Source organism: Cherax quadricarinatus, chromosome 31 (genome assembly GCF_038502225.1).
Source record: "Cherax quadricarinatus isolate ZL_2023a chromosome 31, ASM3850222v1, whole genome shotgun sequence".
In the NCBI taxonomy this organism is placed as follows: Eukaryota; Metazoa; Arthropoda; class Malacostraca; order Decapoda; family Parastacidae; genus Cherax; species Cherax quadricarinatus.
In genome coordinates, this window is record NC_091322.1 from 30,976,429 (window position 1) to 31,004,336 (window position 27,908).

At 41.5% G+C, this 27,908-nt stretch overlaps 1 protein-coding gene across 1 annotated transcript in view; it reads right to left on the minus strand.

Moving 5' to 3' along the window:
* The window catches only part of LOC128696956 (sodium/mannose cotransporter SLC5A10), a 166,982-nt gene that overhangs the window by 64,627 nt on the left and 74,447 nt on the right, over positions 1 to 27,908 (minus strand). The window contains exons 5-6 of the mRNA XM_053788388.2: positions 24,752 to 24,856; positions 12,251 to 12,440 (exon numbers count right to left, since the gene is read on the minus strand). Coding sequence (XP_053644363.2) covers positions 12,251 to 12,440; positions 24,752 to 24,856 — 295 coding nt within the window. The remainder of the gene's footprint in view (positions 1 to 12,250; positions 12,441 to 24,751; positions 24,857 to 27,908) is intronic.

Genomic DNA, 27,908 nt, shown 5'->3' on the forward strand with positions numbered 1-27,908 from the left:
ACATGGTTCTCTCACTGAACTTGTTGCAAAGATGGCTTGTTTCAGCTTGCTCAGGGTGGTACTTCTGCACAAACATTTGGACATCATTCCACTTGGCACAAATCTCCTTAATCTTTGAAGAAGGCACTTCATCCACTCCCTATATTAACACCTTTCGCAACATCAGCTTCCTTGATTTGTTCTTTCTTTGACAGGATAGAACCGATGGTCGACTTGTTTTTCCCATACATCCTGGCAAGCTCAACAAGTCTCGCACCACTCTCATACTTCTGTATTACTTCCTTCTTCACATCTATGGTGTTTCTCACTTTCTTTACCACAGAGGTACCACTAGCAAGTTTCTTTGGGCCCATGGCAGCTTATTTCACAGTCCCACAAGCACTAAACACGACGAAATAATCGTAAAATGCATGAATGAGAGCGCAGGTTAGTGTTCACTCAAGCATAAACAAAGCTAGACTGCTCACGGCGCCTGTGCGGGGACGCGGACAGAGCGGGCCGGCAGACAGGTCCCGTACCCGGCGGTCCGAAAATAGGGGCGCATTCGATAATAGGGACACAGTTTGTCCAAAAAAATGGTCCTATTTTCGAAACGTTCGATATGTGATACGTTCGATTTTTGAGGTTCCACTGTATGGGGAATCAAATACAAAAAGGGAATTGACACAGTTGCTTTTTGCTTATGATACTGTGCTTATGGGAGATTCTAAAGAAAAATTGCAAAGGTTAGAGGATGAGTTTGGGAGCGTGTGTAAAGGTAGAAAGTTGAAAGTGAACATAGAAAAGAGTAAGGTGATGAGGGTATCAAATGGTTTAGATAAAGATAAATTGGATATCAAATTGGGGAGGAGGAGTATGGAAGAAGTGAATGTTTTCAGATACTTGGGAGTTGTGTACGAAAGGTATATAATACCGACAAGATGAGAGTAAGACACATGTGCAACATCTGGGTATCTTTATTGTAGACGTTTCGCCATCCAGTGGCTTTATCAATACAAATTCCAGGACATAACTTGAAGACAGTAGAACTATGTACAGAAGATGAGGTAATCAGTCCCTCAACCTAGGAGTAGGTGCGAACAGCACCATAGTCGTGGAGATTCTGAAGCAGAAGAAAGAATCCTGGCGCTTATATAGTAACGTCAGGTGAAGCAGACGAGGGCAAATTCACTGGTGGGCGGAATTCCCCAGTGGAAGTAGGTCCTTCCCAAAGAGATGGGTTAGTAGTAGTAGTAGTTGTCGTAGTTGTGAAGGTTATGTACATGTCCTCAGAATTAAGATTCCATGATGTTGCAGTGTCTGACAAGTTGTGTACGAAAGGTATATAATACCGACAAGATGAGAGTAAGACACATGTGCAACATCTGGGTATCTTTATTGTAGACGTTTCGCCATCCAGTGGCTTTATCAATACAAATTCCAGGACATAACTTGAAGACAGTAGAACTATGTACAGAAGATGAGGTAATCAGTCCCTCAACCTAGGAGTAGGTGCGAACAGCACCATAGTCGTGGAGATTCTGAAGCAGAAGAAAGAATCCTGGCGCTTATATAGTAACGTCAGGTGAAGCAGACGAGGGCAAATTCACTGGTGGGCGGGATTCCCCAGTGGAAGTAGGTCCTTCCCAAAGAGATGGGTTAGTTGTAGTAGTAGTTGTCGTAGTTGTGAAGGTTATGTACATGTCCTCAGAATTAAGATTCCATGATGTTGCAGTGTCTGACAAGTTGTGTACGAAAGGTATACAACTACGACAACTACTACTACAACTAACCCATCTCTTTGGGAAGGACCTACTTCCACTGGGGAATCCCGCCCACCAGTGAATTTGCCCTCGTCTGCTTCACCTGACGTTACTATATAAGCGCCAGGATTCTTTCTTCTGCTTCAGAATCTCCACGACTATGGTGCTGTTCGCACCTACTCCTAGGTTGAGGGACTGATTACCTCATCTTCTGTACATAGTTCTACTGTCTTCAAGTTATGTCCTGGAATTTGTATTGATAAAGCCACTGGATGGCGAAACGTCTACAATAAAGATACCCAGATGTTGCACATGTGTCTTACTCTCATCTTGTCGGTATTATATACCTTTCGTACACAACTTGTCAGACACTGCAACATCATGGAATCTTAATTCTGAGGACATGTACATAACCTTCACAACTACGACAACTACTACTACAACTAACCCATCTCTTTGGGAAGGACCTACTTCCACTGGGGAATCCCGCCCACCAGTGAATTTGCCCTCGTCTGCTTCACCTGACGTTACTATATAAGCGCCAGGATTCTTTCTTCTGCTTCAGAATCTCCACGACTATGGTGCTGTTCGCACCTACTCCTAGGTTGAGGGACTGATTACCTCATCTTCTGTACATAGTTCTACTGTCTTCAAGTTATGTCCTGGAATTTGTATTGATAAAGCCACTGGATGGCGAAACGTCTACAATAAAGATACCCAGATGTTGCACATGTGTCTTACTCTCATCTTGTCGGTATTATATACCTTTCGTACACAACTTGTCAGACACTGCAACATCATGGAATCTTAATTCTGAGGACATGTACATAACCTTCACAACTACGACAACTACTACTACAACTAACCCATCTCTTTGGGAAGGACCTACTTCCACTGGGGAATCCCGCCCACCAGTGAATTTGCCCTCGTCTGCTTCACCTGACGTTACTATATAAGCGCCAGGATTCTTTCTTCTGCTTCAGAATCTCCACGACTATGGTGCTGTTCGCACCTACTCCTAGGTTGAGGGACTGATTACCTCATCTTCTGTACATAGTTCTACTGTCTTCAAGTTATGTCCTGGAATTTGTATTGATAAAGCCACTGGATGGCGAAACGTCTACAATAAAGATACCCAGATGTTGCACATGTGTCTTACTCTCATCTTGTCGGTATTATATACCTTTCGTACACAACTTGTCAGACACTGCAACATCATGGAATCTTAATTCTGAGGACATGTACATAACCTTCACAACTACGACAACTACTACTACAACTAACCCATCTCTTTGGGAAGGACCTACTTCCACTGGGGAATCCCGCCCACCAGTGAATTTGCCCTCGTCTGCTTCACCTGACGTTACTATATAAGCGCCAGGATTCTTTCTTCTGCTTCAGAATCTCCACGACTATGGTGCTGTTCGCACCTACTCCTAGGTTGAGGGACTGATTACCTCATCTTCTGTACATAGGTCTACTGTCTTCAAGTTATGTCCTGGAATTTGTATTGATAAAGCCACTGGATGGCGAAACGTCTACAATAAAGATACCCAGATGTTGCACATGTGTCTTACTCTCATCTTGTCGGTATTATATACCTTTCGTACACAACTTGTCAGACACTGCAACATCATGGAATCTTAATTCTGAGGACATGTACATAACCTTCACAACTACGACAACTACTACTACAACTAACCCATCTCTTTGGGAAGGACCTACTTCCACTGGGGAATCCCGCCCACCAGTGAATTTGCCCTCGTCTGCTTCACCTGACGTTACTATATAAGCGCCAGGATTCTTTCTTCTGCTTCAGAATCTCCACGACTATGGTGCTGTTCGCACCTACTCCTAGGTTGAGGGACTGATTACCTCATCTTCTGTACATAGTTCTACTGTCTTCAAGTTATGTCCTGGAATTTGTATTGATAAAGCCACTGGATGGCGAAACGTCTACAATAAAGATACCCAGATGTTGCACATGTGTCTTACTCTCTACTTGGGAGTTGACGAGTCAGCGGATGGATTTATGAAGGATGAGGTTAATCATAGAATTGATGAGGGAAAAAAGGTGAGTGGTGCGTTGAGGTATATGTGGAGTCAAAAAACGTTATCTATGGAGGCAAAGAAGGGAATGTATGAAAGTACATGTATAGTAGTATATGGGTGTGAAGCTTGAGTTGTGAATGCAGCAGTGAGGAGGCAGTTGGAGGCAGTGGAGATGTCCTGTCTAAGGGCAATGTGTGGTGTAAATATTATGCAGAAAGTTCAGATTGTGGAAATTAAAAGAAGGTGTGGAGTTAATAAAAGTATTAGTCAGAGGGCTGAAAAGGGGCTGTTGAGGTGGTTTGGTCATTTAGAGAGAATGGATCAAGGTAGAATGACATGAAGAGCATTTAAATCTGAAGGGAAAGGAAGGTGGGGTAGGGGCCATCCTTGAAAAGGTTGGAAGGAAAGGGTAAGGGAGGTTTTGTGGGTGAGGGGCTTGGACTTCCACCAGGCGTGCATGAGCATGTTCGATAGGAGTGAATGGAGACGAATGGTATTTGGGACCTGACGATCTGTTGGAGTGTGATCAGGGTAATATTTAGTGAAGGGATTCAGGGAAACTGGTTATTTTTATATAGCCGGACTTGAGTCCTGGAAATGGGAAGTACAATGCCTGCACTCTAAAAGAGGGGTTTCGGGATATTAGCAGTTTGGAGGGATATGTTGTGTATCTTTATACATATATGCTTCTAAACTGTTGTGTTCTGAGCACCTCTGCAAAAACAGTGATTATGTGTGATTGAAGTGAAAGTGTTGAATGATGATGAAGGTATTTTCTTTTTGGGGATTTTCTTTCTTTTTGGGTCACCCTGCTTCGGTGGGAGACAGCCGATCTGTTAAAAAAAAAATGACGTACAGGGTCTAAAGCCATCAACAAACAACAAAATACCTTTCATCAGTGGACTGCTCACAGAATCAAATGCAATGTTTGTGGCTTTCACAGAGATCCCCATAAAGGGCCAGTTTGACAACAAAATATGAATCCCAGGCTATAACCTATTCAGATGCAACAGAGTAAACAGGCAACAAGGGGTATGTTGGCCTGTGTGTGAGAGTCACTCATCTGCTTGGGACTACTAAACATCTCAAATGATGTAGTTGAATTTTTGTCAGTAATGATTGAAAACCAAAACAATAATAATAATAAGATGGATAAGACAGATATATCTTTATTTCTACAAGTACATGTACAAGGTATACAGGCCCAGCTGACATCAAAATGACATACTACTATATAGAAAGCCACTTGTTATGCTGAGCATTTCAGGCAAATTAGGTCAGTTTTGTCCCAGGATGCAATCCACACCAGTTGACTAACACCTGGTACCCATTTTACTGATGGGGGAACACAGACAACAGGTGCAAGGAAGCATGCCCAATGTTTCTATCCTTGCAGGAATCAAACCCTGACTCATGCCGTATGAAGAGAGAGCTTTAGCCATCATTGTGGTTGTTTACAAGCCTCCTGATGCAACTTCCCAATAATTCCAGGAACAGTTTTTGAAAATTGAGCATTGTTTGGAAAATCTCCCAACTCTTGCCCCAAACATCTTGTTGCTAGGTGATTTTGGCTTAAGACACCTAAAATGGAGGAATGTAGCAAATAAAGTTTTAGCAGAGATAACCCCAGGTGGCAGCTCAGATGAAAATTCACACACACATGAGCTATTAAATCTCTGCAACAAATTCACCTTAAACCAGCAAATAGTGGAGCCAACAAGAGGCACATTGGACCTCATCTTCACTAATAATGATGATCTGATATGAAATGTAACAGTATCAAAAACAAAACACTCAGATCACAACATAACAGAGGTACAGACATGAATGTGCAAAGCTCCTGACCAGCATAAGGTGATCAGTTATGAGGGTGCCTTCACCAAATTCAACTTCAATAACAAAAACATACAGCAGGATCAAATCAACCATGTCCTAAACGAAACAAGCTGGGACTATATCTTAAACAACACGGATCCAAACCTTTGCCTAGAAAGAATTAACTCTGTGGTATCTTGGGTATGCTCAAGGCACATTCTTTAAAAAAAAGAAAAAGATGCAAACTAGAAAGAGAGAGACGCTCACTATACAGGCGAAAGCAAAGACTCACACAGCTGCTGAAAGGGGCCAGTATATCTGAAATATCAAAGGAGGCACTGGTCTCAGAAACAGCAAATATCAAACTTAAGCTCAAGGTATCATACAGGAGACAAGAAACTCAGAGAACTTAAAGCCATAAATGAAACTGAAAGAAATCCTAAATACTTATTTTCTTATGTAAAATCTAGGACAAAAACATCATCCAGTATTGGACCCCTGCTCAGACAAGATGGGACTTACACAGATGACAGCAAAGAAATGAGTGAGATACTGAAGTCCAAATATGACTCAGCATTTAGTGAACCATTAACCAGACTAAGAGTCAATAATCTAAATGAATTTTTTATGACCAAGACTCAAAATTTTATTAATTCAAAAATCTCCAATATCATCATAACACCACAAGACTCTGAAAAAGCAATAAATAATATGTCCATGCATTTTGCCCCAGGCCAAGACTCACGGCTATCTATGTTCATCAAGAACTGCAGGAAGCCCTTTTCACGTGTTTTTAGCAGTCTATATTATTATTATAATCAAAAAGAAGCGCTAAGCCACAAGGACTATACAGCTTAGCAGTCTATAGAGGGAGCATGTACACAAGGGTCATCCCACAGTCACTAAAAACAACAGACATAGCCCCACTCTACAAAGGTGGCAGTAAGGCATTTCCAAAGAATTACAGATCGACAGTACTAACGTTCCACGTCGAAAAAATCTTCGAAAGGGTTCTAAGAAGCAAGATCACCACCCACTTATATACCCATCATTTACACAACCCAGGACAGCATGGGTTTAGAGCAGGTCGCTCCTGCCTATCCTAAATACTGGACCATTATAACATGGTCTTGGATGCTATAGAGGACAAATAAAATGCAGAGGTAGTATACACAGAGTGCAAAAGCCTTCATCAAGTGCAATAATGGTGTAATAGCACACAAAATGCAGGATAAAGGAATAACAGGAAAAGTTGGTAGATGTATCTATAACTTCCTAACAAATGGAACACAGAGTAATAGTAAACAGAGTAAAATCAGAGACGGCTACAGTGAAAAGCCCTGTTCCACAAAGCACAGTACTCGCTCCTGTCCTGCTCCTCATCCTCATATCTGACAGACAGGGATGTAAGCCACAACACCATGTCTTTCTTTGTCACTGATATCCAAACTGGCATGAAAGTGTCATCCATGAAAGAGACTGCAAGTCTCCAAGTGGACATAAAGCAAATCTTTAAATAGGCCGCAGAAAACAACATGAAGTTCAATGAAGACATATTTCAATTATTCCAATATAGAAAACTCGAGGAAGTTAAAACTGTATCAGAGTATAAAACAAATTCCAAGCACACAATAGAGTGAAAAACTAATGGGAAGGGCCTGGGAGAGATAATGTCACAGCAGTCTATCTACTACAGCTGCTAGGAAAATGATAGGATGGAAAATGAGGACCTTCCAAACTAGGGATGCCAAGCCCATGATGATTCTCTTCAATTTGCTTGTTCTCTCTAGGCTGGAATATTGCTGTATACTAATGGCCCCCTTTCAATGCAGGTGAAATTGGAGACCTGGAGAATATAGAGAGAACTCTCATGGCATGTATAAGTATGATACAGCACCTAAGTAACTTATGTTGCCTGTGAGACCAAAGTAAGGTGCATTGTTCAAATATACACTCATTGTTTACAACACAATAACTGAACAAACATTATCACTATTAGATTGTGTACACAACTTGTTTACACAAATATTACAAAGCATTGTTTATTGCTACTGTTCCATAATATATATACATATGTACAGTCACTGAACACTTTTCTAGAACTGCTGCAGCTTGTGGAACTCTTTGAAACATGGGTATATGCAGAGTGGTACTTGACACTCCTCACATATAAAACGAATGTATCTGCGTGTTTGTGGGCGTTTTGTGGCATGTCCACATAAAAAACCATCTCTTCTGAGCACTTTTCTTGAAAGAAGTAGGAGGCAGTTGTATGGGGCAGTGATCACCAGGCCTCAAACAAGATGGCGTGTGTTGCTAATTTTGTGGGCGCTGGTCTATTGCAGGTGTTGCTCCTTGGTACTTGGCGATAATTTGTCTGATGACTGACAAACAAAATTCACCATATTTTGGTTTGCTGTTGGTCCTCAACTTGTATATGTTATAAGCATTTAGCATGGAAATATCAAGAAGATGGAAAAAAAGTTTCATATACCACTTATAACTCTTGCATACACAATCAGCAAACCTAATCTGCATGTCACATTTGTCCACTAAGCGCATATTGAGGTTGTGTGTATGTGTAAGTGCTCTAAGTAGTTCACTATGTCTCAAGACTCGACTAGACTTAACCAGTGCATAAGCTAACTTCTTGACCAACCTGGCAATCAGAACAGCTTGCTTGAACAATAAAACGACTAATAAGCCGAACAACAATATTACAAGCAACAGCGACACAGAATCAGGAACAAGGAGATAATATAACGACACTAAGTAGGGACCATCTGCAGATCCTCCACAAAAGTCACAAAACTCCCATACTACTGAATCTAAGCTCAGCATTAGAAAATCCCCGACTCTGACAGTACACAGATACTAGTACAAATTAGGTCAGAAGCTACAGCTCAGGACCTGAGTTTCTCAGAGTGTTTATGAGACACACAACCTCAGTACAATGTCGAAAATCACCAAGTCTAGGCTATGTTCTGTGAGCAGAGTTACATAGAACCAACAGCCAGAAAGCAACAGAGACGATCTTCCAACAAGGGGCCCGCAATGGAGAACTGGAGAGGGACCTCTTGTTAGAAGCAACGTCAAACAGACAATAGCTAGCGCAGGCCAGCTAGACTCTCTCTCCAGGTGAGGTGTGATCACCCCACCCTGATGACGTGACTCTCCATGGACTGCTGCTGCCCAGCAACAAAGAAGCCGGCAGCATAACGAGCGGAGAGAAAATTACAGTAGTTAGACAATGCTGTCAGCTACTTAACACTTGAACTATGAGCACTAAATAATATGTAAATGTTACATCCTACCTAATAATATAACTAAGTCAAATAATAATATAAAGCAATATATTTACGATTTAGCTAATATTGCAAATATAAGGAATATAAAATTATATGAACAAATAATATACATTATATACATTGTGACCCATTCAGGGGTCGCAATAAGCAGTGAAAGTGATAGTGATTTCAAAGCTATTGAAAGTAGTTCTAGTTGTGACAGTGAGGGTGAATATTCCCCAGTGAAGCGGCAGTATATTCGACGTAGCATGCGATCTGGTAGTGTGTCATATGCTGTTCCAAGGGGAATGAGTAAATCTCAGAGCACATCCCGTGGCCCTACACCACGACCTGATAGTGAAGATGACAATATTGTTACGATGGGTATCAATGATGTGAGTGAGGCAACAGGTGGTGGTGGTGATAGTGATGGTGGCATGAGTCATGTGGCACCAGCAGTGGGCCACGCTACTACCGACGCTGCTGACTCTGCACAACTACAACCAGCCTCACCCAACCCCACACTCCCACAACCTGCACACCCACAACCACGTTTCAATATCCAGAACCCACCAGCAGACCGCATCTGGGATTGGCAGGAAGGTGACTAGTTTGTTCCCAGTCCCCATGACTGATGAAACACAAAGTGGAATACGGCCATCGTGTACACTTGGGAACAATGCTACTGAACTGGAATGCTTTCAGTTATTCTTCGGTGAACCCCCTGATGGACATTATTGTCAGGGAAACCAACACATACTATGAGTACACCATGGCAAATACAATTCTCTCACCATGATCACGGCTACACCAGTGGAAGGACACAACTGTGGCAGAGATGTACCTGTTTTTTGCCACAATAATGCTTATGCCACATGTGTATAAGCACACTGTCACCACATACTGGGCAACATAACGCCTGATTTCAACCCCAGGTTTCAGTGACATTATAGGTGAATCGTTTTTTGATACTGTTACGTATGTTACACTTTTCAGACAACACAAGGCCTGACAGAAGCGACAGGTTATATAAGATTAGAAATGTGTATATGTACCTGAAACAAAAGTGTTACATGTATTTTTATCCCTTCAGGAAGCTTGTTAGTGACTTTGATTTTATTCAAAGGAAGACTCTCATTCAAGCAATACATACCAAGCAAGAGGAAACGCTTTGGTATAAAGTTATTCGTACTGTGTGATTGCAAAAGTGGTCTCGTTTTGGATATCATTGTGTACACTGGCAGTAATACATTGAGAGATACCAGGAAGTTATTGGGCATCTCTGGTGATGTGGTTTGAACAATGAAGGAACCATATCTTGGTAAAGGGCATATATTATATACTGATAACTGGTACACAAGCCCCATACTCAGTGATTTCTTGCGAGTGAACCTGACAGACGTGTGTGGCACAGTGCATGGTAATCGTAAACATATGCCAAGGTTCGACGCTGGCACTCGCAGAGGTGAGGTGCAGGCCTTTGCTGCCAGTGACATCATGGCATTTCGGTGGCACGACAAACGTGATGTCACATTGTTGACATCAGTTCACCGAAACGAAATGGCACACACTGGCAGGCACAATTGAGAGACCAATGAACCCATTCTAAAACCTGCAGCTGTCATGGACTACAACCTCAATATGCGCTTAGTGGACAAATGTGACATGCAGATTAGGTTTGCTGATTGTGTATGCAAGAGTTATAAGTGGTATATGAAACTTTTTTTCCATCTTCTTGATATTTCCATGCTAAATGCTTATAACATATACAAGTTGAGGACCAACAGCAAACCAAAATATGGTGAATTTTGTTTGTCAGTCATCAGACAAATTATCGCCAAGTACCAAGGAGCAACACCTGCAATAGACCAGCGCCCACAAAATTAGCAACACACGCCATCTTGTTTGAGGCCTGGTGATCACTGCCCCATACAACTGCCTCCTACTTCTTTCAAGAAAAGTGCTCAGAAGAGATGGTTTTTTATGTGGACATGCCACAAAACGCCCACAAACACGCAGATACATTCGTTTTATATGTGAGGAGTGTCAAGTACCACTCTGCATATACCCATGTTTCAAAGAGTTCCACAAGCTGCAGCAGTTCTAGAAAAGTGTTCAGTGACTGTACATATGTATATATATTATGGAACAGTAGCAATAAACAATGCTTTGTAATATTTGTGTAAACAAGTTGTGTACACAATCTAATAGTGATAATGTTTGTTCAGTTATTGTGTTGTAAACAATGAGTGTATATTTGAACAATGCACCTTACTTTGGTCTCACAGGCAACATAAGTTACTTAGGTGCTGTATCATACTTATACATGCCATGAGAGTTCTCTCTATATTCTCCAGGTCTCCAATTTCACCTGCATTGAAAGGGGGCCATTAGTATACAGCAATATTCCAGCCTAGAGAGAACAAGCAAATTGAAGAGAATCATCATGGGCTTGGCATCCCTAGTTTAGAAGGTCCTCATTTTCCATCCTATCATTTTCCTAGCAGCTGTAGTAGATAGACTGCTGTGACATTATCTCTCCCAGGCCCTTCCCATTAGTTTTTCACTCTATTGTGTGCTTGGAATTTGTTTTATACTCTGATACAGTTTTAACTTCCTCGAGTTTTCTATATTGGAATAATTGAAATATGTCTTCATTGAACTTCATGTTGTTTTCTGCAGCCTATTTAAAGATTTGCTTTATGTCCACTTGGAGACTTGCAGTCTCTTTCATGGATGACACTTTCATGCCAGTTTGGATATCAGTGACAAAGAAAGACATGGTGTTGTGGCTTACATCCCTGTCTGTCAGATATGAGGATGAGGAGCAGGACAGGAGCGAGTACTGTGCTTTGTGGAACAGGGCTTTTCACTGTAGCCGTCTCTGATTTTACTCTGTTTACTATTACTCTTTGTGTTCCATTTGTTAGGAAGTTATAGATACATCTAATTTGAGGGCTCAGAATGAATCTCTATGTTCTACAAGTTACACAGTATGTACTGGGATCTACTGGGCTCACTTATGTAAATATCTTATATGCACCATAAGTTAGGAATGTATCTATTGCATAGAAGGAGGAGACCTGTACTGTAATGATAATTCTGTAATATTCTAGTACAGTTTCTGAATGTTACATGTGATACTGTATAACATCAGTGCATGGGATATTCTGGAAAGATGCTCCCTCTAACTAGATTTCTAGGGTACCAAGTTTTACATATTCTGGCTATGTAATAATGTTTACAAAGGCTATAAATCATTGCATGTTTACTATAATTACAGAACCTCTAATTTAAATTAAGAACTAAGGAAAGCCAAAAAATGTATAAACATGGAGAAGTAATCTGTCTCACCTTTAATCATAAGGTAAAAGGATCCGCCTATCATGATGAAGAACTGCAGCGTGTCCGTGTAGATGACAGCTGTAAGTCCTCCTAGCATGGTGCAAAGGGCTGTCAATATTAAGAGACCAATGGTGGAGAAGTATATATTGTTCACTCTTAGTGCCTGCTGGATGAAGACAGCACCTGCATACAAGTTCACCTGAGGACAAGCATAAAGGTTTATTTTTAAATTTCTGCATGCATTAAAGCACCCACTAGCATTAAAGCACCCTTCAAGAGGGTGCTTTAATGCTAGTGGGTGGAATTTGAGTGGAATTTGAGTCTACAGTCAAGGTGGAGACCTAGAAATTTGCCCTCTGTGTGTCTTGAAATGAGTGAACCATTTGTCACTATGTTTAGCTGTACATTTGAAGCTCTGTTTCCAAATAGCATGAAGTATGTTTTGTCTATATAGAGAGTAAGTTTGTTGCTAGTCATCCAAGTAGATATTTTTAGTAGTCTGTCATTTACAGTGTCTGTTAGTATGGCTGGGTTTGGGTGAGAGAAGACATAAGTAGTGCATATGCAAATAAAATGGGTTTAAGGAACGTTGATGGATTTGGGAGGTCATTAATGTAAATGAGAAAGAGAAGTGGGCCAAGGATAACAACCTTGTGATACTCCATCAAGAACAGGTTGTATAGTGGAGTTAGCCCCATTTGTATATACATACTGGTTTCTATTTCTAAGATAAGATTTTAGGTAATCGAGAGAGAGTCTTCTGACCCCGTAATATTCGAGTTTTAGGTGAAATAGGTCGTGGTCAACTGTGTCAAATGCTTTTCATAGGTCTATGAAAAGTCCCAGAGGAATTTTATTTTTTCGGTGCCAAATATATCAGTTCAAGTATACGTAGTATGTATAATTGTGTCATTAGTACTTTTTTTCAGTCTAATGTAAACAAACCGGGTGGGGCATGGTGACTGTATTAGAAAGTCAGGTGGGGGAGCTGTATAGTGAGTTTTGGTCTTAATTTGAAATATCCATATTAGCGGAACGCCGTAAGGCAGGGACCTACTGTAATTAAAATTCACCGCTCCATAACCTGTGTCTAGTTTTAGGTACTCTGTAAGCATTAGGATTAGTCTGCCCGAAATGCTCATGTATGTTTGTGGCATTCTTTGTGCTTAACAATATTTTACTACATGTAAACTACACATTGTATACTAAGCAAAGAAATATATTTCCGAATTTGAATTCTGAACACAGTTTAGGAGGTAGGGTAAATAATCAGTGTACAGAGGAAGGTGGTGAGCTTGGTGTAATGATGAAGGATAAAGTAAATTAAACTCTGTTATCAATGACATTATCTGATGGGTGATAAATATTAGTAAATTGTGAAATGTACTTTGGAAAAATGTACAGCATAATATGTGTTATATATATCACCAAGGTCTTCTTGTCCAAGTTGTTAATGTTTCCAATAAAACGCTGTATAATTGTCTCTACTTACTATTTCTTCCATGCATATGCAAACCCAGAGTGCATAACAATAAGACCACTGAAACATTTAGACTGTGCAGTAAAATATAAGTGCATGCATTTTGTACTGGATATATGAGTTACTATATGAAGAAACTGTAATCTAAGAGTCCACTAATACAGATACAAGTTTATTTCAACATGATACAATATTTATACATAAATGGGTGATACTGAAGTGCATGTTGGAAGCTCATGTTTCTGGGAACTACATCTGATGAACCACTAAAGAGAATTTGTAAATTCTCCTCATGAATACTGTTAGCCAATCATTTCTTTGAGTGCATGTTTATTACAGGATCATTGTCTTCATTTCTGGAATAACTACAATTTGTAGGTCAAGGTTCTCTTAAGTGACCCACCTAAATATACAATCAGTTCTTCTATCTAAGCATGTACGTACTTCTATTTAACCCCTCCCGATACTGAGTTCGACATTCCTACAACAAACAGATTTAGATTATCTCCATTCTATACACTTACAAAATATATAATTTGTAAATACTACAGCTACACTTTTTCTTTATTGAATTTATAGGTCAAATTTAATTACAATGGTACCCCAAGTTTCAGTGCTTTTGTATGTGTATTTTTGGGGGTCTGAAACAGACTAACCTAATTTACATTATTCCTTATGGGAACAAATTCGTCCAATATCAGCACTTGAACAGCCTTCTGGAGCAAATTAAGTTCAAAACTTGGGGTACCACTGTATCAGATATCCCCAAAACCACATATAGTGGTTTTGAGAATTGTTTTCAAGGTTTTTCAGCCACAACCAAAGAATGCCTCTTCTGATCAGCCTCAAACATTCAACACAGGTGGACATTTGAATACTGGTGTACTTTGATTTACCCCTTTGACTGTTTTGGTCGTATATATACGTCTTACGAGCCACCATTTTTGAGGCTTCAAATCAAGCAGGAGAAAGCTGGGAGGCCCACATCTGAGAGAATGGGTCTGTGTGGTCAGTGTGCACCATATAAAAAAATCCTGCAGCACGCAGTGCATAATGAGAAAAAAAAAAAACGTTTTTTTTAATTAAAATGCCGACTTTGTGGTCTATTTTTGTATAGTATTTATGGTTGTATTCACGTTTTCTTGGTCTCATTTGATAGAATGGGAAACATCTTGTAGAAATAGAGGTGATTTTGATTGGTTTTACTATGAAAAGAACCTTGAAATGGAGCTCAAAGTAGGGGAAATGTTTGATTTTTGCCGATGTTCAAAAGTAAACAAATGATGTCATTGTCCAATAAATGTCCAACTAGCCATTCTAATATGCAGTCATGAATGGGTTGGCATTATTTATACAATTATTACAATATTGCAGTAGTCTGCATAACAGTAAATCCTATGTTTTGTTTGAATAAAAATTCAAAATAGAAAGCAAGAGTAATATCAGAGGGGCCTGGAGACATGACTGATGAACAAAGAAAATGTTATTTTAGAACCAGGAATGTCTGCATTGTTCATTCTGGACCCTATTTTGAAATTGTCATATTTTTTAATTTTTGTGAAATTGGCAAAATTGCAAATTTCTGACCACGTTATTGGGTAGATGAAATCTGTAAATGGGCAGTTTCTTGTACTCAATCGATAGAAAAAGTGGAGTTCTAAAGAAATAGCTATGAGTTTGGTCAACTGGAACAGTGGAATTAGCTGAAAATAGGGCTCAGTGGGCGAAATCGCCGATTCGTAAATATCGCCGAGGTCTCTAACTTCGCGAGAGCGTGATTCCATTAGTTTTCCATCAAATTTTGTTCTTTTGGTGTCATTGCAATCGGGAAAACATTCTCTATCATTTCATAAGATTTTTTTTTTTTTTTTTTTTTTTTTTAAATTTTGCGACACCAGGAGACACCTCAGGATTTGGGGATGTGACAGTCAAGGGGTTAAACTAAACAGATGAGAGAGACTGTCTGGTAAATCCAAATGTGGACTGTCTAGTAAATCCAAATGAGATCATTTTGCCGTTATTGTAACAATAACGTACATTTTGTAACTGATGGACTTCATCAATTGTTTCTGAAATCAATTACCCAGCTAATTATAACAATAACTGAGAATTCTGTAAACAATGGACTTTGTCCTTTTGACCATTGTTTCAAAATCAATCTAGCCAGCAATGTCTTAATCAAAAAAAAAAAAAAAAAAAAAATTAACCGAGGCCTGTTAAATCAAGGTTTTAAAGTACACAGTTAGAGTAGTATGCAGATTTGGGATAAGGCCCTCATGTATCTTCCATGTATATACAGTGGACCCCTGATTTACGATGACCTCAAATTACGATAAAACCGACATACAATGATTGTCAGCGTAAAAATTTGACCCTGACCTACGTTGAAAAACTCAACTTGCATCATTCGTCCCATACGCATCCAACATCTGGCTGGCCTGAGCGCGCCTCAGCTGGTCTGCCTTCAGTTAGTGTGCCAATGTTTACAAGCCAGTGCGGTTGCTGCCATGCATACATTCAGAGCATTTTGTATTATTCCAGTGTTTATAGTGCTTGTAACTTTTAAATAAGCCACCATGGGGCCAAAGAAAGCTTCTAGCATCAACCCTGTGGTAAAAAGGGTGAAAATTACTATTGAAATGAAGAAAGAGATAATTAATAAGTTTGAAAGTGGAGTGCGTGCCTCTGAGCTGGCCAGGTTGTATAACAAACCCCAGTCTACCATCACTACTATCCTGGCCAACAAAAAGGCAATCAAGGAAGCTTTTGTTGCGAAAGGTGCAAGTATCTTTATGAAACACAGATTGTAAGTACTCGAAGATGCTGAGAGACTGTTATTGGTGTGGATAAATGAAAAACAGATATCAGGAGATAGCATCTCTCAAGCGATCATATGTGAAAAGGCAAAGCAGTTGCATAATGATTTAATTAAAAAAATGCCTGCAACTAATGGTGATGTGAGTGAATTTAAGGCCAGCAAATGTTGGTTTGAGAGATTTAACCCTTTCAGGGTCTGTCCCATAGATCTACGGCTTCACGTTCAGGGTCCAAACCGTAGATCTACGTCAAACTTCTAGTGGCATCAAATTTAGTGCAAAAATGCTCATAGGCCTACATGTGAGAGAATGGGTTTGTGTGGTGGGTGTGCGTCGTAAACAAAAATTCTAGGCGCCCACGTAGCATTGTGGGAACACCGGCTCAGTTACCTTTGTTGACCATGCCTCATCGCAAGGCAGCTCTCACTCCAAGGAAAATTGGGACTCTCCTCTTCCTATCTGATAGTTCTGACTCTGATGGAAGTGGAAATGAAGACGAATTCTTTGGCTTTGATCAGTTAGTGACCGAAAGGAATGACCAGGATATCGATAATAGCGCAGAAAACCCTGACGATCCTCAACCTTCTACCTCTGGTGTGGGCACTCCTCAGTCACGGTCAGTTGTACCTCGTCGCAAGAGAAAACTATTATTTTCACGTGGCCAGGCCTCTGACTTCAGTAATGATGATGATAGTGACGTGGATTGTGATTTTATTGCTCTTGACGATCATTCGAGTAGTGATAGTGAGGAAACATATTCACCAGTGAAGCGTCGGTATGTACGCCGCCGCATGTGCTCGGGTAGTGTATCCTATGCAGTGCCCAGGGGACAGAGTACATCCTAGAGTACATCCCATGGCCCTACACCAGGAATAGACAGTGAAAGTGAGGATGATGTGGCTACACTTGGCATGGATAGGCCACAGGCATCAGTAGATGGTGGTAGTGGTGATGGTAGTGCCATGGCCATGCATGACTCACCAGCCCAGGCTGGGACCCACCCTGCTGACTCCTCAGTTCAAGGACAAAGCGGAGCGACAGCCACCAACCCACCACAACTACCCGCACAACCAGCCTATGATGTCCAGTATCCACCAGCAAACCGTATCTGGGATTGGCGGCAAAATCCCAATTTTGTTCCCAAGCCCCACCACTTTGATGATTCTCAAAGTGGAATTCTACCTACTTGTCCCCTTGGAACCATGGCCAATGAACTGGAATTTTTTGAAATATTCTTTGACCAGCCCTTGATGGAAACTATTGTCAGGGAAAGTAACAAGTATTTTGAGTACACCATGGCAAATACGATCATATCACCACAGTCAAGACTACACCGGTGGAAAGAGACGACGGTTGCAGAAATGTATTTGTTTTTTGCAACAATAATGCTTATGCCTCATGTCTATAAGCATAATATAAAAGCATACTGGTCCACAGATCGGCTAATTTCTACCCCGGTCTTCAGTGAAATCATCCCAGTGAACAGGTTTATCTTACTGTTACGTATGTTGCACTTCTCTGACAAAACCAGGCCTGAAAGAAGTGACAGGTTATACAAGATTATAAATGTTTTTATGTATCTCAAACAAAAGTTCAACATGTACTTTCATCCATTGAAGAATCTTGTAATTGACGAGTCTTTGATTTTGTTCAAAGGTAGACTGTCATTCAAGCAGTATATACCGAGCAAGAGAAAACGCTTTGGTATAAAACTGTTTGTACTCTGTGACTGTGACAGTGGCCTGGTATTGGATATTGTTGTATACACTGGATGTAAAACATTGAAAGATACCAAGATGTTATTGGGTATCTCAGGTGATGTAGTGAGAAGCATGATGGCACCTTATCTTGGTAAGAGGCATACATTATATACCAATAACTGGTACACAAGCCCTTTACTCAGTGATTTCTTGCAAGTGAACAAGACAGATGTGTGTGGCACAGTGCGCTCTAATCGTAAATATATGCCCAGGTTCAACGCAGGTGCTCATGGTGATGTGCAGGTGTTTACTGCCAATGACATCATGGCATTATGGTGGCATGACAAACGAGATGTCACATTGTTGACAACCATTCACCGTAACGAAATGCAAGACAGTGGCAAAGTTGATCGAATGACTAATGAACATATTCGAAAACCAGTGACAGTGATTGATTATACACAAAACATGCGCTTGGTTGACAAATGTGACATGCAGATTGACTTTGTTGATAGTGTTCGTAAGAGTTACAAGTGGTACATGAAACTTTTCTTTCATCTCATGGACACTTCATTGCTCAATGCATATAATATGTACCAAATGAAGACTGGCAACAGACCACCGTATGGTGAATTTTGTTTGTCTGCTGTCAGACAACTCATAATGAGTACCAGGTAACAACACCTGCTATACAACAAGGTCCCTGAATTCCTCAAAATATACCCAAGCGTTTGAGGAGGGAAGGTGATCATTTCATAATACAGCTTCCTGCAACTAAGAAGAAATTTGCTCAGAAGAGATGCATTGTCTGTGCACAAACGAAACGACGGCAACAAACCTCTGTGCATGGTGCCTTGTTTCAAGGAGTTCCACAAGCTCCAGCAGTTCTAAAACGATGTCCAGTGATTGTAAATATGTAAATATATGATAGAACATTAGTATTAAACAAGATTTGTAAATGTTTATTGTAATAAAGAAAAGTGGTAAACAATCATATGATAATAACTTTAGTGTGGTTATTGTGTTCAATACAGTGAGTTTATATATATACATTATATACAGTATTGGTCTCTCAGGTCCCAAATGTTAGTAGAAAAAGAAAAAAATTAGAAAAGAAAAGATAAAACTACAAAAAACGTTAAATAAAGTAATGCGCGTATGTGGAAATCATCGATGTTACCGCCACCCGGTCATTTTGCGTAAACTTCTCAGCACTGTATCTTGGTAAGTACTGATCAGAAAAATTTTTTTTGTCTTATTACCTTCACAAAAATATATTCTTTAACCCTTTGAGGGTTTCGGCCGTACTAGTACGGCTTACGACCCAGGGTTTTTGATGTACTAGTACGCCTAAATTCTAGCGCCCTCAAATCTAGTGGGAGAAAGCTGGTAGGCATACATATGAAAGAATGGGTCTATGTGGTCAGTGTGTGCAGTATAAAAAAAGATCCTGCAGCACACAGTGCATAATGAGAAAAAAAAAACTTTGACCGTGCTTTTGGAATAAAACAGCGAATTTGCACTGTATTTTTGTATGGTATTTATTGTTGTATTCTAGTTTTCTTGGTCTCATTTTATAGAATGGAAGACATATTACAGAAATTGAGATGATTTTGACTGGTTTTACAAAAGTAAACAAATCATGCCAAGCGTCCAATACACATCAACTGGTGAGTCTAATATTCTTTCACAAGTGTGCTGATATTATTTATACCATTTCTACACTAATGCAGCAGTCTGCATAACAGTAAATCTTCTATTTTTTGTAAGAATAAAAATTAAAAGTGGAAAGCCAAAGAAATATAAGAGGGGCCTGGACATGTGACTAATGAACAGAGGAAATGTTATTTTAGTGCCAGGAATGTCTTTCTTGTTTATTCTGGACCCTATTTGGAAATTGGCATCTTTTGAAATTTGTGTGAAATTGGCAAAATTGCTAAATTCTGACCACTGTATTGGATAGCTGAAATCAGTAAATGGGTGGTTTCTTGTACTCATTCCATAGCAAAAATAGAGTTCTAGAGAAATAGTTATGATTTCTGTTGACTAGTACACTGGAATTGGCCGAAAATAGGGCTCAAAGTGGGCAAAATTACCGGTGTAAACATCGTCGAGACCGCTAACTTTGCGAGAGAATAATTCCGTAAGTTTTCCATCAAATTTCATACTTTTGGTGTCAATATGATCGGGAAAAGATTCTCTATCTTTTCATAAGAAAAAAATTATTTTTTTTTTAAATTTGGCCAACCCTGAGAACGAGTCTTGGAGAGGGCCTGTCGACCCTCAAAGGGTTAATTCTGTAAGAATTTTTTTTTTTTTTTCAAAATTTCTTGGACACTGGAGCACCACTTCAGATTTTGGCCTTGGACCCTGAAAGGGTTAAGAATCGTAGTGGCATACATAGTGTGATAAGGCATGGTGAGGCTGCCAGTTTGGACCAAAAAGTGGCTGAAAAATATGTGCAGGAATTCCAGGGGTACATAGAGGCTGAAGGAGCAAAACCCCAACAAGTGTTTAATTGTGACAAAACAGGCCTGTTTTGGAAGAAAATGCCAAACAGGACCTACATTACACAGGAGGAAAAAGCACTGCCAGGACACAAGCCTATGAAAGACAAGCTAACCTTAATGTTGTGTAGTAATGCTAGTAGTGATTGCAGAGTGAAGCCTCTACTCGTGTATCACTCTGAAACTCCCAGTGTGTTCAGGAAAAACAATGTTGTCAAGGCCAATTTGTGTGTGATGTGGAGGGCAAACAGTAAGGCATGGGTCACTAGGGGCTTTTCTATGACTGGTTTTACCATGTGTTTGGCCCCACTGTGAAAAATTACCTCCTGGAATATAAATTGGAGCTTAAGTGCCTCCTGGTACTAGACAATGCTCCTGGTCATCCTTCAGACTTGACAAGAGCAAATTTCGGGGAACTTGAGTTTTATCAAAGTGAAATTCTTGCCTCCTAATACCACTCCTCTCCTCCAGCCCATGGACCAGCAGGTCATTTCAAATTTCCAAAAAACTGTACACCAAAGCAATGTTTCAAAAGTGCTTTGAAGTAACCTCAGACACTTGATTGACCCTAAAAGAGTTTTGGAAAGATCACTTTAGTATCCTCAATTATGTAAACCTTATAGGCAAGGCTTGGGAGAGAGTGACTAAGAGGACCTTAAATTCTGCTTGGAGGAAATTGTGGCCAGAATGTGTAGAAGAGAGAGATTTTGAAGGGTCTGGGGCTAACCCTCAGGAGCCTATGCCAGTTATGGAATCTATTGTGGCATTGGGAAAGTCCATGGGGTTGGAGGTTAGCAGGGAGGATGTGGAAGAGTTGGTGGAGGAAAATGATGAAGAACTAACCACTGATGAGCTGCAAGAGCATCTGCAACAGCAAGAGGCCACAACTGAGGAAACTGCTTCAGAGAAGAGGAGAGAGAAATTGAGGAAGTTGCCTTCTTCAAAGATTAAGGAAATGTGTGCAAAGTGGGTTGAACTGCAAGCCTTTATGGAGGAAAATCACCCTGATACAGCTATTGCAAGCCGTGCTGGTGACTTTTACAAAAACAATGTTGTGAACCACTTTAGGAAAATCTTAAAAGGACCGCGAGGTACAGAGCTCTATGGACAGATTTTTGGTGCGACAGAGGTCCAGTGACTCTCAAGTTGTTCCCAGTGGCATTAAAAGAAGACGGGAAGTAACCCCGGAAAAGGACTTGCTACCTAAAGTCCTTATGGAAGGGGATTCCCCTTCCAAAAATTAATACACTTCCATCTCCCCTCCTCCCATCCCATCACTCATCACCACATCTGCAATAAAGGTGTCATTTATTCTTCATTACACAATATATATTGTGCATGTATCCTTATATCTGTGTGTAGGAAAATGTATATTTCATGTGGTAAAAATATTTTTTTCATACTTTAGGGTGTCTGGAATGGATTAATTTGATTTCCATTATTTCTTATGGGGAAAATTAATTCACCTTACAATAATTTTGTCTTACGATGTGCTCTCAGGAACGGATTAATATCGTAAGTCAGGGGTCCACTGTATTATCAGGTATCTCTCTCTTCTTTACTCCAGAGACTACATTTCAAGCACTCTGCAGCATTCTCATAAGTTTAAATGTTTTATTAGCTCTACACAGGTAGTTAATTTTCTCTATACCTTTTCCAGATCTTGTTTCTCCTGCCTTGAGAGGGATGGTAATGATTTTTCCCCAAGTATTGTCAATAGATATAAGCCACAGCGCAGCATCTTCCTTTGCAGATGACACCCGAATTTTCCTGACAGTGTCCTCCATTGAAGACACTGCAAGACTCCAGGTGGACATCAACCAGATCTATAAATGGGCTGCAGAAAACAATATGAATTTCAATGATGAGAAATTCCAATTACTCCGACATGGAAAACGTCAGGAAATTAAAATTTCATCGGAGTATAAAACAAATTCCAGCCACACAGTAGAGTGAAAAACTAATGTCAAAGACCTGGGGGTGATCATGTCAGAGGATCTCACCTTCAAGGACCATAACATTGTATCAAACGCATGACGGGATGGATAATGAGAACCTTCAAAACCAGGGATGCCAAGCCCATGATGACACTCTTCAGGTCGCTTGCTCTATCTAGGCTGGAATATTGCTGCACACTAACAACACCTTTCAAGGCAGGTGAAATTGCTGACCTAGAAAATGTACAGAGAACCTTCATGGCATGCATAACTGCGATAAACCACCTCAATTACTGGGAACGCTTGAAGTTCCTAAACCTGTACTCCCTAGAACGCAGGAGAGAAAGATACATGATTATATACACCTGGAAAATCCTAGAGGGACTAGCCCCAAACTTGCCCATGAAAATCACTCCCTACAAAAGCAAAAGACTTGGCAGATGGTGCAACAGCCCCCTTATCGTGCCACTAGCATGATAAGAGACAACACAATAAGTGTCAGGGGCCCAAGACTGTTCAACTGCCTCCTAGCATACATCAGGGGGATTACCAATAGACCCTTGGCTGTCTTCAAGCAGGCACTGGACAGGCGCCTAAAGTCAGTACCTGACCAGCCGGGTTGTGGTTCGTACATTGGATTACGTGTGGCCAGCAGTAACAGCCGTAACATTTTCTTGGACTGCAAAAAGGCGTTTGACACAGTTCCACACAAGAGATTAGTGCAAAAACTGGAGGACCAAGCTGGGATAACAGGGAAGGCACTACAATGGATCAGGGAATATTTGTCAGGAAGACAGCAGCAAGTCATGATACGTGGCGAGGTGTCAGAGTGGGCACCTGTGACCAGCAGGGTCCCACAGGGGTCAGTCCTAGGACCAGTGCTGTTTCTGGTATTTGTGAACGACATGATGGAAGGAATAGACTCCCAAGTGTCCCTGTTTGCAGATGACTGAAGTTGATGAGAAGAAGTCATTCGATCGAAGACCAGGCAGAACTACAAAGGGATCTGGACAGGCTCCAGACCTGGTCCAGCAATTGGCTTCTGGAGTTCAACCCCACCAAGTGCAAAGTCATGAAGATTGGGGAAGGGCAAAGAAGACCGCAGACAGAGTACAGTCTAGGGGGCCAGAGACTACAAACCTCACTCAAGGAAAAAGATCTTGGGGTGAGTATAACACCAGGCACATCTCCTGAAGCGCACATCAACCAAATAACTGCTGCAGCATATGGGCGCCTAGCAAACCTCACAACAGCATTCCGACATCTTAATAAGGAATCGTTCAGGACCCTGTACACCGTGTACGTTAGGCCTATATTGGAGTATGCGGCACCAGTTTGGAGCCCACATCTAGCCAAGCATGTAAAGAAACTAGAGAAAGTGCAAAGGTTTGCAACAAGACTAGTTCCAGAGCTCAGAGGTATGTCCTACAAGAAGAGGTTACAGGAAATCAACCTTACGACACTGGAGGACAGGAGAGATGGGGGGACATGATAACGACATACAAAATACTGAGAGGAATTGACAAGGTGGACAAAGACAGGATGTTCCAGAGATGGGACACAGCAACAAGGGGACACAGTTGGAAGTTGAAGACACAGATGAATCAGAGGGATGTTAGGAAGAATTTCTTCAGCCACAGAGTAGTCAGGAAGTGGAATAGTTGGGAAGCGATGTAGTGGAGGCAGGATCCATACATAGCTTTAATTAAGCAGAGGTATGATAAAGCTCACGGTTCAGGGAGAGTGACCTAGTAGCGCCCAGTGAAGAGGCGGGGCCAGAAGCTTGGATTCGACCCCTGCAACCTCAATTAGGTGAGTACAACTAGGTGAGTACACACACACACACACACACACACACACACACACACACACACACACACACACACACACACACACACACACACACACACACACACACCTTTTAGTGATTTTTTTTTTTTGCATTACTAAATATTAAAACTAAAATAATCTATATATACTTGAATAGTAAAGTGGAAATTCAAAACTTTTTTGTCCAAAATTTATGCTCTCTTTTAAAAATCACAAGGATGCACACTGTCAGCTACTTACCGAGATCTTTGTGAAAACGTAGAGGATGAGCGAAAGCATTGCCAGGTAAATTTGGATCCTGCGTCCACCAAACCTCTTTTTTGTGTACTCTGGCAGAGTGCTCACCTGGTAAATAAATTTACTTATTACACAGAAGTCACAGAAAAAATGTACATATTGGTGGTTTATCACATTATTTTGAGACAAGAGCTCCTCTTCAAGGGGGGATCCTTGGCATGGCAAAGAGGCTCTTGGTCTGAGGAATTAGACCTGTCGGTCTCCTTCCTCAGACCAAACCTAATTACCCCCCAATCCCCCCTTCCCTATCCCATCCTCCCCATCCTCCTCTTTTTCCTTTCCTCCTCCTCCTCCCCACACCACTCTTTTGCCCTTCCTCTTTTTGGCCTTTGGGATTTTTCCCACAGGCATGCTAGTTCCTAGGTAGGGGAAAGGGTACCGAGGTCCATCCCATTCCGTTGAGGTTCTTGGCGGTGGCGTAGTTCTCCGTGGAATCTGGATTGCCTGGGGATGTCCCGATCCCTCTCCTGTATCCCAGAGGGTGGCTTTGGGTGTCTTTCGGGCGATGGGTGTATCTCTGGAAGCCATCTTTCAGATTCCTGGGGTGGTGGCCAAAGGAGGTATGCTTTGTGGCGGATATCTGGCCGCCCTCTCTTTTGTCCGCCGAGGTAGCTCGACAATGTGAGGTTGCTATCCTGGATTGCTGGTTTACTGCCATGAAGGGTAGGGTATGGCACGGGTTCCATGCTGCATCTGTGCTACTTGCGGTGCCGAGGTCCTCTTGGGCACGGAGGGAGATTTCTAGTCCTTTCATTCCTCCTAGGAACTATCCCTTCCCAGTCCCACCCCCCCTTTTCATTCTTTTTTTTATTTTATTTTCTTCTTTCTTTTTTTTTTCTTAAAAACAAAAAGAAAGAAGTAACCTAATCATGGAGTTCCCATTCCATGACCCCACTACCCCCGGGCACCTTGTTACTGCATCCCGTTCTGACCTCACCTCATCTTTTGACCACTCTTCGGACACTCCTAAGGCCCCTGTACCTCTTTCTGGTGCTGTTTCGTCACCCGCTTCAGGTACCGGGGTTTCGACTGACTCCTTCGATTTGTCTGACCTCCGTTCTCCTTTGATTATGCTTCCTGCCTCTCCCTCTACGGTGCGGCAATTTTCAAATCGCCAGCCCGTCCCACGCCGGACCAACTCCGGTCCCACTCCTAAACGCCAACGACAATTGCCCGATGATACTTCTTTGCCACCTTCTCGTTCTACTCAGAAAAGACCGACACGTTGTACTCTCCCTTTCCATGCTCAGTTTCGGAATGCACAATGGACTAAATTCTTTACTTTACGACTGACTTCCTCTATTGCCTATCTTTCTGGCCATAGTATTGGCAAGGTGCTCCTACGCCATGTTGGTAGAGATATTTCCTTTCACGCTCTCAAGAGCGGTACCCGCATCATCACTATCCATAATGCCACCCAAGCTCGTGATCTTTCTCTTCTTTCACATATCGATACTATTCCTGTCACTATCGAAAAACATCATTCCCTCAATTCTTGTAGTGGTACTGTTATTCTGCCCCATACCATAATCCAACAGAATTTCCAGACATGTGGTAATGACATTCTTGAACAGCTGGAACTCCAAGATCTCCCAATCCTCAAAGTAGACACTTACGTCCTTCCTGCCCGCGGGCGGAGACGTTACCCTTGCAATGTGGCTCGATTAACTTTCGACAGCCGTGAACTCCCATCCTCTTGTTTATGTAGCAGGACATCATTTACACGTTCGAAAGGTGATCCCTACACTGCAACAGTGTAGAAACTGCTGGCGATTTGGTCACCCTGCAAAATATTGCAGATCTATAGCCGAATGCCCAGTCTGTGGTGCTGATGACCATTCTAATACGTCTTGTAGTCGACCTCCCTCTTGCCTTAATTGTCATGAGGCTCACCCTTCTTACTCTTGCCGTTACCAGGTCTACTTAAATGAGCGAGAAATCCGTTGCCTCAAAGAAGCTGAAGGTCTCCCTTATTCTATGGCAGTTTCTCAACTGCGCCTCCAAGGGAGACTGCCCCGTATTTCTTATTCTCGTGTTTCTAAACGTCCCCCCACTACTGCAGTCCCATCTTCTGCAACTTCCTCTGTGGTTGCCCCTCCCATAGTCACTTCTGTCTCTAATTCTTTTGCTGTCCTGGGCTCAGAAGTCCCTGCTTCAACATCTCAGTCTGTTCTCACTTCTTTGTGTCCTCCCTCGCATGCCCCGGTATCAACAAGGCTTCGTACTCCTCCTCCTCCCAATCGTTCCTCTACTTCTCAGAAGTTCAAAAAATCTCCATTGCTCAAATCTCCTTTAACCCCTCCTTCTCTTCTTCCACCTCCAAATTTTACCTTCCCGGTCTCTGTACCTAGTTCTTCCCCTCTCACTGGCTCTGTTACAAGTGTGGAGGTTCACCCTCCTCCTCGTGCTGTGCCTTCCTCCTCTGTCCCCTCCCCAGTTCCTTCCTCTTCTGCCACCTCCCAGGTTTCTGCCTCTTCAGTCCCCTCCCACACTTCTTCTCCAGTTCCCTCCACCCTTTCGTCCACCCCTACTTTGGTACAGTCCATTACGGTTCCAATCTTTACTCACCCTCCTCCTTCCATCTCCAATATTGTCTACCATGTGATGTCTTTGAATTCCGAAACACTTGAAGCTATCTCTGAATATATTGCAGAGACCAAACCATCAATGGACACTGATCCACTCCCTGTTCCTTCTCTTTCCTCTCCTCCATCTGCGCAACTCCTTTTTTCACAGCGCACCGTTCCTTCGCTGCTTGAACGTTTTCCGCTACCTCCGCATGTAGACTTTTCTAACCCCTTTAGTCCATAGGTACCCTTACCTGCGGATTTTTGGTATCTTTATCGTTGCTAATCATGACCTATTTACAGTGGAATATACGCGGCCTCAGGGGTAATCGAGGTGAGCTTCAGATGTTGCTCTCCCAGTTTTCCCCTGTTGGTGTTTGCTTACAAGAACCAAAATTACACTCTGCAGTTATCTATCCCATCACAGGCTAAAATTTATTGTATTCTTCAGATCCTTTTAGTGATGGGACCTTTAATGAAAGTGCCCTTCTTCCACGCACTGATATTCCATACCATCAGCTATTTGTTCGTAC